The sequence below is a fragment of the Orcinus orca genome, chromosome 20, assembly GCF_937001465.1.
Source record: "Orcinus orca chromosome 20, mOrcOrc1.1, whole genome shotgun sequence".
Taxonomy (NCBI): domain Eukaryota; kingdom Metazoa; phylum Chordata; class Mammalia; order Artiodactyla; family Delphinidae; genus Orcinus; species Orcinus orca.
In genome coordinates this window covers 43,729,916-43,740,031 of record NC_064578.1, presented here as the reverse complement: position 1 = coordinate 43,740,031, position 10,116 = coordinate 43,729,916, and the positions used below count along the sequence as shown (strand labels likewise).

The following is a 10,116-nucleotide window of genomic DNA, read 5'->3' as shown; positions in this document are numbered from 1 at the left end:
AGAATTCCTGCGTCGGCCATGTGGGTAGGAAGTGGCTGGGAAGGGAATGGGGGTGTTGAATTTGGATTTTGGAGGGGTCACTGGTGGACGGTCAGTTTGGGGCGCCGAGGGCGGAGATGGGGGTCCAAGAGGGCTGAGAGTGGGGATCCGGGGAAGCTCAGATGGGAGTCCGAGGAAGCTAAAAGTGTGGGGTTCTAGAAGACAGAGTCGGGGGAACCAAGGGGTTCAGGGAGGGAAGGTGTGAGAGGGGTCAGGCTCAGGGTCAAAGGTCCAAGGGGGCTGCAGGGAAGGGGCGCTCGGGAAGAGAAGTCTGAGGGGAGTCTAGAGTGGGGAGGATACAAGGAGACTGAAAATGGATGTGTCTGAGGAAGCTTAGATTGGGGGCACAAGCGTGCTCAGAATGGGGCGTCTGAAAAGGCTTGAGGCGGGAGGAGGGTCTATGAGGACCTCGAATATTGTTAGAGAGCCGGGCTCGGGATTGCAGGTCTGAAGTTTTTAGGATGAGGTCTCAAATGAAGGTGTTTAAAGGGGGTCTGGGGTGCAGCCCTGGGGGATACGTGTGGAGCTCTTAAGAAAGGCTCCCAGTGGAGTCTGAGGCTGTTCTCTGTAGAGGCTTGAGACGGCAGACGTGTGTAATTTGATGGGTATTTGGTGGATGGAGTCTGGGGGGAGTACTGTGGGTGCTCACTGTGTCTGGGCAGGGAGCCTAGGGGTGCACTGAGTGGCTTTTGAGATGCTGAGGACGTCTAGGTTTTCGAAACCAAGTGAGTTTCACTAGAGGGCTGAGGTGAGGCCCTGGCCCATGATGAGACCAGAAAGCTGGATCACAGCCTGCGGGTGGGAGGCTTGGTGATTTCAGCATGTTCTCCCCTCCCCACAGGAATGACCGGGTACACGGACTTGATGTCAATGGAGGATCAGGACGCCAGGGTTCCAGCTCTGGAACCATTCAGGGTGGAGCAGGTTGTCAGCACCGGGGGTGCAGAGGGTGAAGGTGGGAACTAGAGGGCGGGAGATAGAGTGGGGATAGGCAGGCTGACTCCTGGGTTTGTGGGCTGGGACTGCCCCCTCCCTCTCAATTCATCCTTACCCTCAGGGTCTAGCCCTACCCTCACCCCCACCTCCCCATCCCCCAAATAGCCATTGGTCCCTCAACTTAAGGCCCTGGCCTGTCTGGGGACATCCTGAGCTACGCTCCAGAGGAGGGGCTGCTCATGGATGGCAGCATTCCTGTGTGGGTCCAAAGGTCACACCTTCAGGGGGGATCTCTCTATCCTAGGCACCACCTGTAATCTACTATGTCCCCGACTTCATCTCCAAGGAAGAGGAGGAGTATTTGCTTCGACAGGTGACCTGTTTATCCCCTCTTCCCAGAACCCTCTTCAACCCCCAGTTCTCGTAGGAGAGCCCGAAAGGTCACAGTGAGGATTCTTGCAGGAGGGAGAGTGCCACCTGGCACCCATCCCTCACCACCTTCCCTATTCCTTTCTCAGCACCTGCTGGGGCCTGTCAGAAAGGGCTTTTCCCAGGAAGCTTAGGGGAAACCAAACTGATTCTTTTTTTTTTTTTTGGCCACGCCACGCGGCTTGTGGGATCTCATTCCCCTAGGGATTGAACCTGGGCCATGGCAATGAAAGTACCGAATCCTAACCACTAGACCACCAGGGAACTCCCCAAACTGATTCTTAGAAAGGTGGTGGTTATTATGGAGCTCAGACTCCCTGTACTAAGACAGCCCTATCCGGCTACCTTAGAGAGAAGGAGGTTATAACATAGGCTGAGATAGCCCAGTTCACTCCCTTGAGATTTGGGGAATGAAGAAGTTACAGTGTTCAGATTTCTGTGCTGAGATAACCCAGGCCTCAGAATGTTAAACGCTTCCCTGTGCTGATAGCTCAGCATAGACCCAGAGTCCTGGGAACAAGGTTACCAAGCACAGACCACCTGTGTTAGATAGCCCAGTCTGTACTCTATTCTTAAGGTCTGGGGAAAGGAGAATTTTACAAAGCTCAGAGTCTGTGCACTGGGATAGTCCTTTGCAGCCCCAGAGCCTTGGTTATAGAGCACAGATCTTCCCTGTGCTATCCCAACTAGTCCTGTCTAGTTTGAGTCCCAGGAATGAGTTAGCTCCAAAACTCAGACTCTCATACTGAGACAGCCGCTTCCAGCCCCAAAACAATGAAGGAAATAAGGAGATTTCTTAGACTTTTTGAGATAACCCTTTTTAGACCCTTGGGGTCTTGGCAGTGGAGAATTTTCAACGTACTCTCTTGGCTATACTGAATAGCCCAGTTGAGCACGTTTTCTCCCCCAGGCAAGAGGAACAAGGAGGTTCCAGGACTCAGACTGTGCTGAGATAGCCCAGGAATCACGAAATTACAGAGTGCAGACTGTTTGCTGGGCTGAAAGAGCCCAACCCAGCCCAGAGCTCTGAGTAGACTCAGACCCTGATTGTGTAGCTCTGGTTCCCTCCCTCAATCCCTAGACACAGAGGGGCTTTGAGGCCAGCGGCCTCCACAGGGGGAAAGGGCAAGAACAAAATCCTGGGAACACTGTCTCGGAGAATGATCCCACAGACACTGAGATGACCCATTTCCACCCTAGGTGAAAACCCCTATGTTGGCCTGGGTGGGAGAATCAGAGAGGGTGGTCCTGGAAAAGGACTGACCCCCTACCCACCTCCCAGGTCTTCAATGCCCCAAAACCAAAGTGGACCCAGCTCTCCGGGAGGAAGTTACAGAACTGGGGTAAGTGTCTCCGGCTGTGGGCATGGGTGATTTAGGGCTGGGGACTGGGGTAGGCAGCTCAGGTTGGATAGTCTCGGGACATTGAGGCGTCAGGGTGCGGGGGGGAGGTCCTTGAGGGTTCAAGGGGTCCCAAGGGCCAGGAGGATTCTCAGGGGTCAGTGGAGGTCCTGAGGGCTTAGGGATTTCCTGATGAGTTGGAGGGTATCTCTAGGGGTTTGGAGAAGTCAGGAAACCTTTGAAGGGTGGAGTGGTGATCTCCAAAGAGTTAGGGGTCCCCGAGGAGGTCAGAGTGCTACCAACCACTGGGATATCCCTAATGGGGGCTCCACATGCCAGAGCTCCTTGTTGGGTGCCCTCAGCACCCCATTTCCCTCCCCCAGGTGGGCTCCCCCATCCCCGGGGGATGGTTCCTGAGCGGCTGCCACCGTGGCTCCAGCGTTACGTGGACAAAGTGTCTGACCTCAGCCTTTTTGGGGGTCTCCCAGCCAACCACGTCCTTGTGAACCAGTATCTGCCTGGGGAGGGCATCATGGTAACCACACTCTCACCCCGACCCCCAGACCTCGGATCCATCATGGGGCAGGGCATCCTGTCGACCCACATCCACTCTCATTAAGCAGCCACATACCCCAACCAAACACTCACCTCCCTGTCCCCAGCTGGGGAGCCCCGCTTTCACCTGAGGGTGGGGGTGTGTGGACTCCTGCCCTGTCCAGCCCTGGTACCCACTCCCCAGCCCCACGAGGATGGGCCACTGTACTACCCGACTGTCAGCACCATCAGCTTGGGCTCCCACACCATGCTGGACCTCTACGAGCCTCGGCAGCCAGAGGATGATGACCCTACAGAGCAGGTGGGCCCTGAGACATCGCCCCATATCCTCTAAGAGGCCCCATATCCTCTAAGAGGCCCCAATCCCATCTGCCTGCGGGGTACCCCTGATACCCTTCCAGACATCTTCCTCTGTCCCCTCATGGAGGGCACCCACATCCGCCCAGATGCCCAGCCCATCTGCCTGCAGGGTGCCCTAGAAATCATGATATCCACGGGTACCCCAGTACCCCCATCTGCTGAATGAATATCCTGACATCCTACAGATCCTCTGGCTCCATACATTCAGAGCGCTCCAATACCGCATGCAGGGCTCCCCAGTTCTCCAACAGACACTGATATCCTCAGCTACCCCAACACCAGCCACTCAGGGTTGTCGCTGACATCCTGCCAGACACCCTTTCAGTGGCCACTGCACAGGCACCCCAACACTGACTTCCTACCTCCCCCTCCACTAATGTGATCTGTCATGCAGGACACCCCCAGATTCTCCTTGGCACCTCAACACATGACTTGCTGCTCAAGGGCCCCCAGATATCCTGCCTCCCTTCTGTGTTGCTCATGACAGCAGCTTCCCTGACCTCTTTCTTTGTTGTATGTCTGACACCCCCTGGACACCCTGACACCAACTGCTCCTTTCGGCTGCCCTTTTTAATCCTACATGCTCCTAGATGCACTGACACCCCCTCCCACTCTGCTGGTGTCCTCAAAACATCCTGATATCCGCACATCCTCCCAGACCACACCTGTTCATCTCTTCCTCCCTTCCTGGCTTCAGCCAAGTCCTCAGCCCAGTTCCACTCAGTTTCCTGGGACCACTGATCCCTCGGTCCCAGCCCCAGCTCCTTGCAGAGCCCAGCTGCAGTTCCCTTAGGCCCTTAGACACCCCCCATCTGCAGCCTAGTCCCTGCCGAGGGGCTGCTGACACACCACCACCACCCCGTCTCCACTTCCCTGGAAGCCTGGCCCTGGCCCCCGCGGGATTTTCACTCCAAAGCCTCGATCCCTAGGAGCACACTTGCCCCTCAGCCTTTGCCCCTGGGACTCGCTGACCCTCGCCCCTGAACCCCCAAACCCGCTGACCTCTCGCCCACCCCACTCCTAACTTCTGGGGACCCGCTAACCTTCAACCCGCCCCGCAGCCCCGGCCCCCGCCCCGGCCGGCCACCTCGCTGTTGCTTGAACCGCGCAGCCTGCTGGTGCTCCGTGGCGCCGCCTACACGCGCCTGCTCCACGGCATCGCAGCCGCCAGCGTAGACGCGCTCGACGCCGCCTCCCTGCCGCGAAACGCAGCCGCTTGCCCCTCGGCGCAAGCTGGAGCCCGCTTGGTCCGCGGCACCCGCGTCTCGCTGACCATCCGCCGCGTACCCCGCGTGCTGCGCGCTGGCCTCCTGCTCAGCAAGTGACGCCAGGACCCAGGACCCGCTCGGATTCCCGAGCTCTCGCCTGCTCTGGACTGCTGGCTCCCTGTGGGCAGAGGCGGTTCCCCCCGGGTTATTTTCCCAGTACCTGTGAGGGAACCACAGGAAAAGGCCCCATTCCAAATAAACCACCAACAAAACAATCTTACTCTGGTTTTGGACATTTGGGGGTGGGGGGCCAGATGTTTGGGTTCCTGAGGGGCGCTGCGTCCGGGACCTTAGATGGATGGTGTGGGCTGCCGAGGTCAGATGTTCGGGTCACAGAGTGGAGAAGAACCCAGGGCTCTTGAGGGGCAGGGTTATATCTGGAAACCCCTTAGGTGGGTGGGGTGAGCTTGGGAGGTTCAGCTACTGGTCCGCTGGGGAGGAAGGAGTTAAGTGGTGCTACTATCACCTGAGCTGGGCATCAAATTACCTGGGTCCAGGTTCCTCCTAGAAAGAGGTGGAGCTGAGCCTGCCCCTGGGCTTCTGGCTGCCTCAGGCCTGGGTGAGTCCTACTGAGGAAGTCTGGGAGGATAGGAAAAGGGCTTCTACTCACTGACTCTCTGTCCTCAGGCTCCCCAATATGGCCCTGCCCCCACGCCTGGGCCCTACACCCCCCTCAGAGCCCTTCAGCCACCCGCCTGGAGCCCCTAGGGAACTGAACACATCTGGATGCACCATCTGCTCCGCCTCTGGAGAGGAGAGAATCAGGTACGAGCTGGGGCTTTTGAAACTGTGGTCCCCAAAGAGTGGAGGCAGTAGCAGGGGCCTTTTGAGGGTAGAAGGTATTGTAGCTAAGATCACCTGGGGACATGAGAGAGGTAACTGGGGACAGGGGTAGGGTAGGGTGGATAACGGGCACCTAGGCTCACCCAGGGGCCTGTCAATGCCGCCCCCCCCCCACCATCCCAGGTCAGAACAGGCCCAGAAGCTGGGGCAGGACTCCTTGGACCCTCCCGAGCCCTTCCAGGGTGGGCCGAGGGGCACTGAGCTTGCTGCTGGCCTCCCCAGATTGCCAACGCCCCCTTCTCATGAGGACTCGGCTGGGGCCAAACACCGTGAGGTGAGCTGAGGTGAACTAGGCCCCTGTGCCAGCCCCTACTTCCTGTCTGTCTCCCAGGATCTGGCTTCCACACCGGGGATGAGGTGATGATTCTGGAAAAGTGTTGGGCATCTGTGTGGGGAGGGATGCTCTAGACAATGATTCTTTAACTATCACTATTCAGTATTTTACCAACTGAGAGAGAATTCTTTCATCATTGGCCCTGGTGTAGCCCCATTCCTCGTGGGGCTATCCAGCTCCATCACCCTCTCCCTCTCCAGAGCCCCAGGCCCTATACGTACAAGTTTCTAGGAGCCTTGAAAACCTGGAGAATTTGAACTAGAGGTTCTCAGGCCTGGCTCCACTGGGAAGTTTCTCTAGGTGGGAGCAACCCTGGTGCAGACCCAGAGATGGACTCTGCTGCAGAGAAGCACCCAGAGGGCAGGAGCCTGGGTGCAATGGGTGCGGGCCAGGCCTTGGTTGGCTCACTGGCTCTGACTCAGCCCCCTGTGTTCCCCAGCGCCCCATCTCTGGCTGGGGATTAGAGGCTGAGCAGGACAGCCTGCATCTTTGCCTTTTGGGGCTGGGCCTCCGGCTGCAGGACCTGGAGCAAGGCCTGGGGCCCTGGGCATCAGCCCAGAGCAGGATGGTCCAGCTGCAGGTGAGCAGTGGGAAGCCAAGACGTGGGAGGGTGGGCAGGGCCTCAGGAGTGGGTGCCAGCTTCCCAGGGTGGGAAATGGGTTTATTCCATGTTCCAGGTGTCTGGACGGCAGAGGGGGTGGGGATAGTGACTCCAGGTCTCAGGTCTCTGGTGCCCCTGCTGTGTGTGTATGGAGGCGGGGGGTGGGGATGGGCTGGTGTGGTGTTGGTGATGTCCAACCATGTGTACCCAGGCCCTACAGGCAGACCTGCGTGGGGCAGCTGAGCGTTTAGATGCACTGCTGGTGTTCGGTGAGGGGCTGGCACAGCGGAGTGAGCCTCAGGCCCGGGCATCCCTGGAGCAGGTCCTGAGGGCCTTCAGAGCCCACCGAGACAGCATCCTCCGGCAGCTGTGGCGGCTGCAGGCCCAGCTGGTCAGCTACAGCCTGGTATGGCCCACCCTGGCGGTCCCTGGCGCAGGCGCCGATCCCAACCCTCATGACCTCTGTCCTCTGACCAGGTGTTTGAGGAGGCCAGCACACTGGAGCAGGACTTGGAGGTCGAGGGGGACTCAGACGGGCCAGGACCTGGTGGGGTCTGGGGGCCCTGGGCACCCAGTAGCCTCCCCACTCCCGCAGAGTTGGAGTGGGACCCGGCGGGGGACGTTGGGGATCTCGGGCCTTTGGGGCAAAGGACAGCCTGGACACCAGGGACTCCCTGTGAGCTGTGTGGCCGCAGGGGCCCCCAGGGCAGGGGACAAAGCCTTGAGGTGAGAGAAGGTGGGGTCACCTCCCCCCAGGCACCCAAGGGACCCTCTGTGTGTCTCCTAGCAGGGCCCTTTTTCCCTTTCGAGGAGGTCTTCATGGCTCTGTCTCTCCCGGTGTCTCTTTCGCTTTTGGTGTCTCAGTGGTCCCCTCCCTCATCCCTCTGCCTCTCTTGGCCTCCAGGTGTCTCTGTTGTACCTATATTTACTCATTTCCTCTCACTCTCCCCCTCACTTACCCCACCACAGCCACACTAGCCTCCTGGCTCTTCAAATATTCCAAATACACTCCCATCTCGAAGCCCCCAGAGGCACACCGAGCTCACCTCCTCACTTCATTCCATCCAGTCTCTCCTCAAATGTTACCTCTTCAGAGAGGCCTGCCCTGGCCTCCAAACATTATCACTCCTTATCCTCTTATTTTATTTCCTAACAGCACTTACCACATCTTGACATTATACATTTATTAACTTATGGTCTCTCTCTCTCCTACTAGAATATAAACTCAATGGACGCCAGGACTTTGCCTGTTTCCATGCTCACAGTGTCCCCAGCTCCTAGAATAGCACCTGGCATGTAACAGATGCTCATTAAATATTTGTTGAATGAATGAATAAATAATGTCTCTCTTCTCTTGGTTTCTTTGGCTCTGCCCCTCTCTTCCTCTCTCCCTGAGATCTCTCTCTTCCCACAGAATCTAATCTCTGTGACACTTCCCCCCTCTTGGCCCTTCCCCAACTTTGTGTCTCTTTGTCACTGATTCTCCAAGGACCCCACTCCTCTCTCTCCCCACAGGACATGCTCATGTCAGGCCTCAGCCACCGGAAACACTTAACAGGTCACCGAAGACGGTCCCTGCTCCGGAAGTCTCAGGTGAGTTGGTCCTCGGCCAGGTGTATCACTCAGGAATGTTGATGGCAAGTGACAGCAACCCGACCCAAATTGAATTACACACAAAAAAGAGGATGCTGTTTTTTTCATGTAACTGAAAAGTCCAGGTGGTGTTGAATTCAAGACCTCAAATACTGTCAGGGCTCAGTCCCTCCCTGTCTTGGGCTCTACTTCTCCAAGGTGGATTCCTTCTCAGCAAAATGGCTGCCCCAGCAGCTACACACTCACTTCCCACTGGCTTACCCACCCCAGGAGGAGAGAGTGCCACTGACCTACGGCAGCCAAGTCCTAGGGCTGACTTCTGCTTCCCCAGCTTGGGTCATGGCCTACACCCTGAACCGATCACAGTAGCCAAGCTGATGGAGGGCTCTGGTTGGCCAGATCTGGGTCACATGCCTAACCATGGAGGTGGAGTTTTGAGTTCAGGAAAGTAGGGAGGTATGATACCCTTCTCCCCAAATGGAACCACTGTTACCAGGAAAAGGGAGACTGTTTGGAGGGCAGGCACTGACAGACATCCACTATACCTGGAGATATTCCAAGTCCATGTGGGGTCTTGGGGATGGAGGGAGTACTAGGAAAGGAGGAGAAATAAGCCCAGCTCTGTAGGTCTGTGGGAGTAAGGTAAAGACCACATTAAATATCACTTCCACCCATTCTACTGCTGGCTGCTCTCTACCTTTAGGACAAGATGAGGCAAGCATCTCCCAATGTCCAGGATGTGATGCTGGAGGTAGACCCTGGGTGAGATGCCTGGGAGATGGGTCTGGGGGTGTGGGGGTAGGGCTCATGGTGGCAGCCCACCCATACATTGAACACTGCATTTCCCTTTGCAGATCCCCCACTCCTGCATCCAGGCGGCCCCTGACCTTCCTCCTCCTCCTCCTTTTCCTTCTGCTGGTGGGTGCCACATTGCTCCTGCCCATGTCAGGGGGCTCCTGCTGCTCTCCTGCCCGACTGGCCAGGACACCTTACCTGGTGCTCAGCTATGTCAATGGTCCTCCCCCAATCTGACTACACAGTCCAGACATATGTAATAAATGGTCACTGTCAAAGGATGTGTCTTAGTCTGTTCGGGCTGCTATAACAAAATAACATAGACTGGTGGCTTATAAACAATAGAAATTGATTTTTCACAGTTCTGGAGGTTGTAAAGTCCAAGATCAAGGTGCCTGTAGATTCAGTGTCTGATGAGGACCCACTTCCTGTTTCATAGACGGCTGTCTTTTCACTGTATCTGCACATAGAAGAAGGGGCAGAGAATCCTCTGGGGGGGTCTCTTTTATAAGGGCACTAATCCCTTTCATGAGGGCTCCATCCTCATGACCTAATCACCTCCCAAAGGCCTCACCTCCTAATACTATCACTTTGGGGGTCAGGATTTCAACATATGAATTTTGAGGGGACACAAACATTCAGTCTATAGCAGGATATGTGGGGATATTGGGTGCTTGAGTACTGAGAATCTTGGGTATGGCCCTGGTACATCTGGACAGCCCCCTCCACAGATCCCTTTGCCTTGAGCACAGAACATGGAACTGAATCAGCCCATCTTGGGTTGGGTTCCCCCAGACCCTGAGACAAAGATTCAAGCACAGGTAGTTTTTTAGGGAGTTGATCCTAGGCAAATGGATAGGGGAATGGGAAGTGAGCCATGGAAAGGAGTTAATGAGCTGGTTGCTGCTCTGGGCACCTAGAGTGCCATCCCCCTAGGGACCTCTGGGAGACTGTGAGACACACTCAAAATTGTCCCACCCAAGAGGTGAAGAAGTTGTGGCATATATGTACCAGCTCCCATCT

At 56.4% G+C, this 10,116-nt stretch overlaps 2 protein-coding genes across 10 annotated transcripts; both read left to right on the top strand.

Annotated features, from left to right (window-relative positions):
* The first annotated feature begins 11 nt into the window (after nt 1–11).
* Nucleotides 12–5,147, top strand: ALKBH6 (alkB homolog 6). 6 transcript variants are annotated; one of them, XM_012538404.3, is made up of 7 exons: nt 12–90; nt 881–963; nt 1,280–1,348; nt 2,687–2,747; nt 3,107–3,279; nt 3,484–3,600; nt 4,721–5,147. In XM_012538404.3, the coding sequence occupies exons 2-7, from the start codon at nt 883–885 to the stop codon at nt 4,982–4,984; spliced, it is 765 nt and encodes a 254-aa protein (XP_012393858.1). In that variant the 5' UTR covers nt 12–90; nt 881–882; the 3' UTR covers nt 4,985–5,147. The 6 variants fall into 6 exon arrangements, with proteins under 6 accessions (XP_012393858.1, XP_033269884.1, XP_033269883.1 ...); XM_033413993.2 differs by lacking the exon at nt 12–90 and adding an exon at nt 97–764 and having other exon boundaries at nt 3,128–3,279; XM_033413992.2 differs by lacking the exon at nt 12–90 and adding an exon at nt 97–764.
* A 389-nt stretch (nt 5,148–5,536) lies between these two features.
* Nucleotides 5,537–9,371, top strand: SYNE4 (spectrin repeat containing nuclear envelope family member 4). Of its 4 annotated transcripts, none has more exons than XM_033413985.2 (8): nt 5,537–5,692; nt 5,993–6,044; nt 6,544–6,684; nt 6,917–7,111; nt 7,183–7,431; nt 8,221–8,298; nt 9,002–9,060; nt 9,153–9,371. In XM_033413985.2, the coding sequence occupies exons 1-8, from the start codon at nt 5,565–5,567 to the stop codon at nt 9,328–9,330; spliced, it is 1,080 nt and encodes a 359-aa protein (XP_033269876.1). In that variant the 5' UTR covers nt 5,537–5,564; the 3' UTR covers nt 9,331–9,371. The 4 variants fall into 4 exon arrangements, with proteins under 4 accessions (XP_033269876.1, XP_033269874.1, XP_012393850.1 ...); XM_033413983.2 differs by having other exon boundaries at nt 5,894–6,044; nt 6,917–7,096; XM_012538396.3 differs by having other exon boundaries at nt 5,894–6,044.
* The last annotated feature ends 745 nt before the right edge of the window (nt 9,372–10,116 follow it).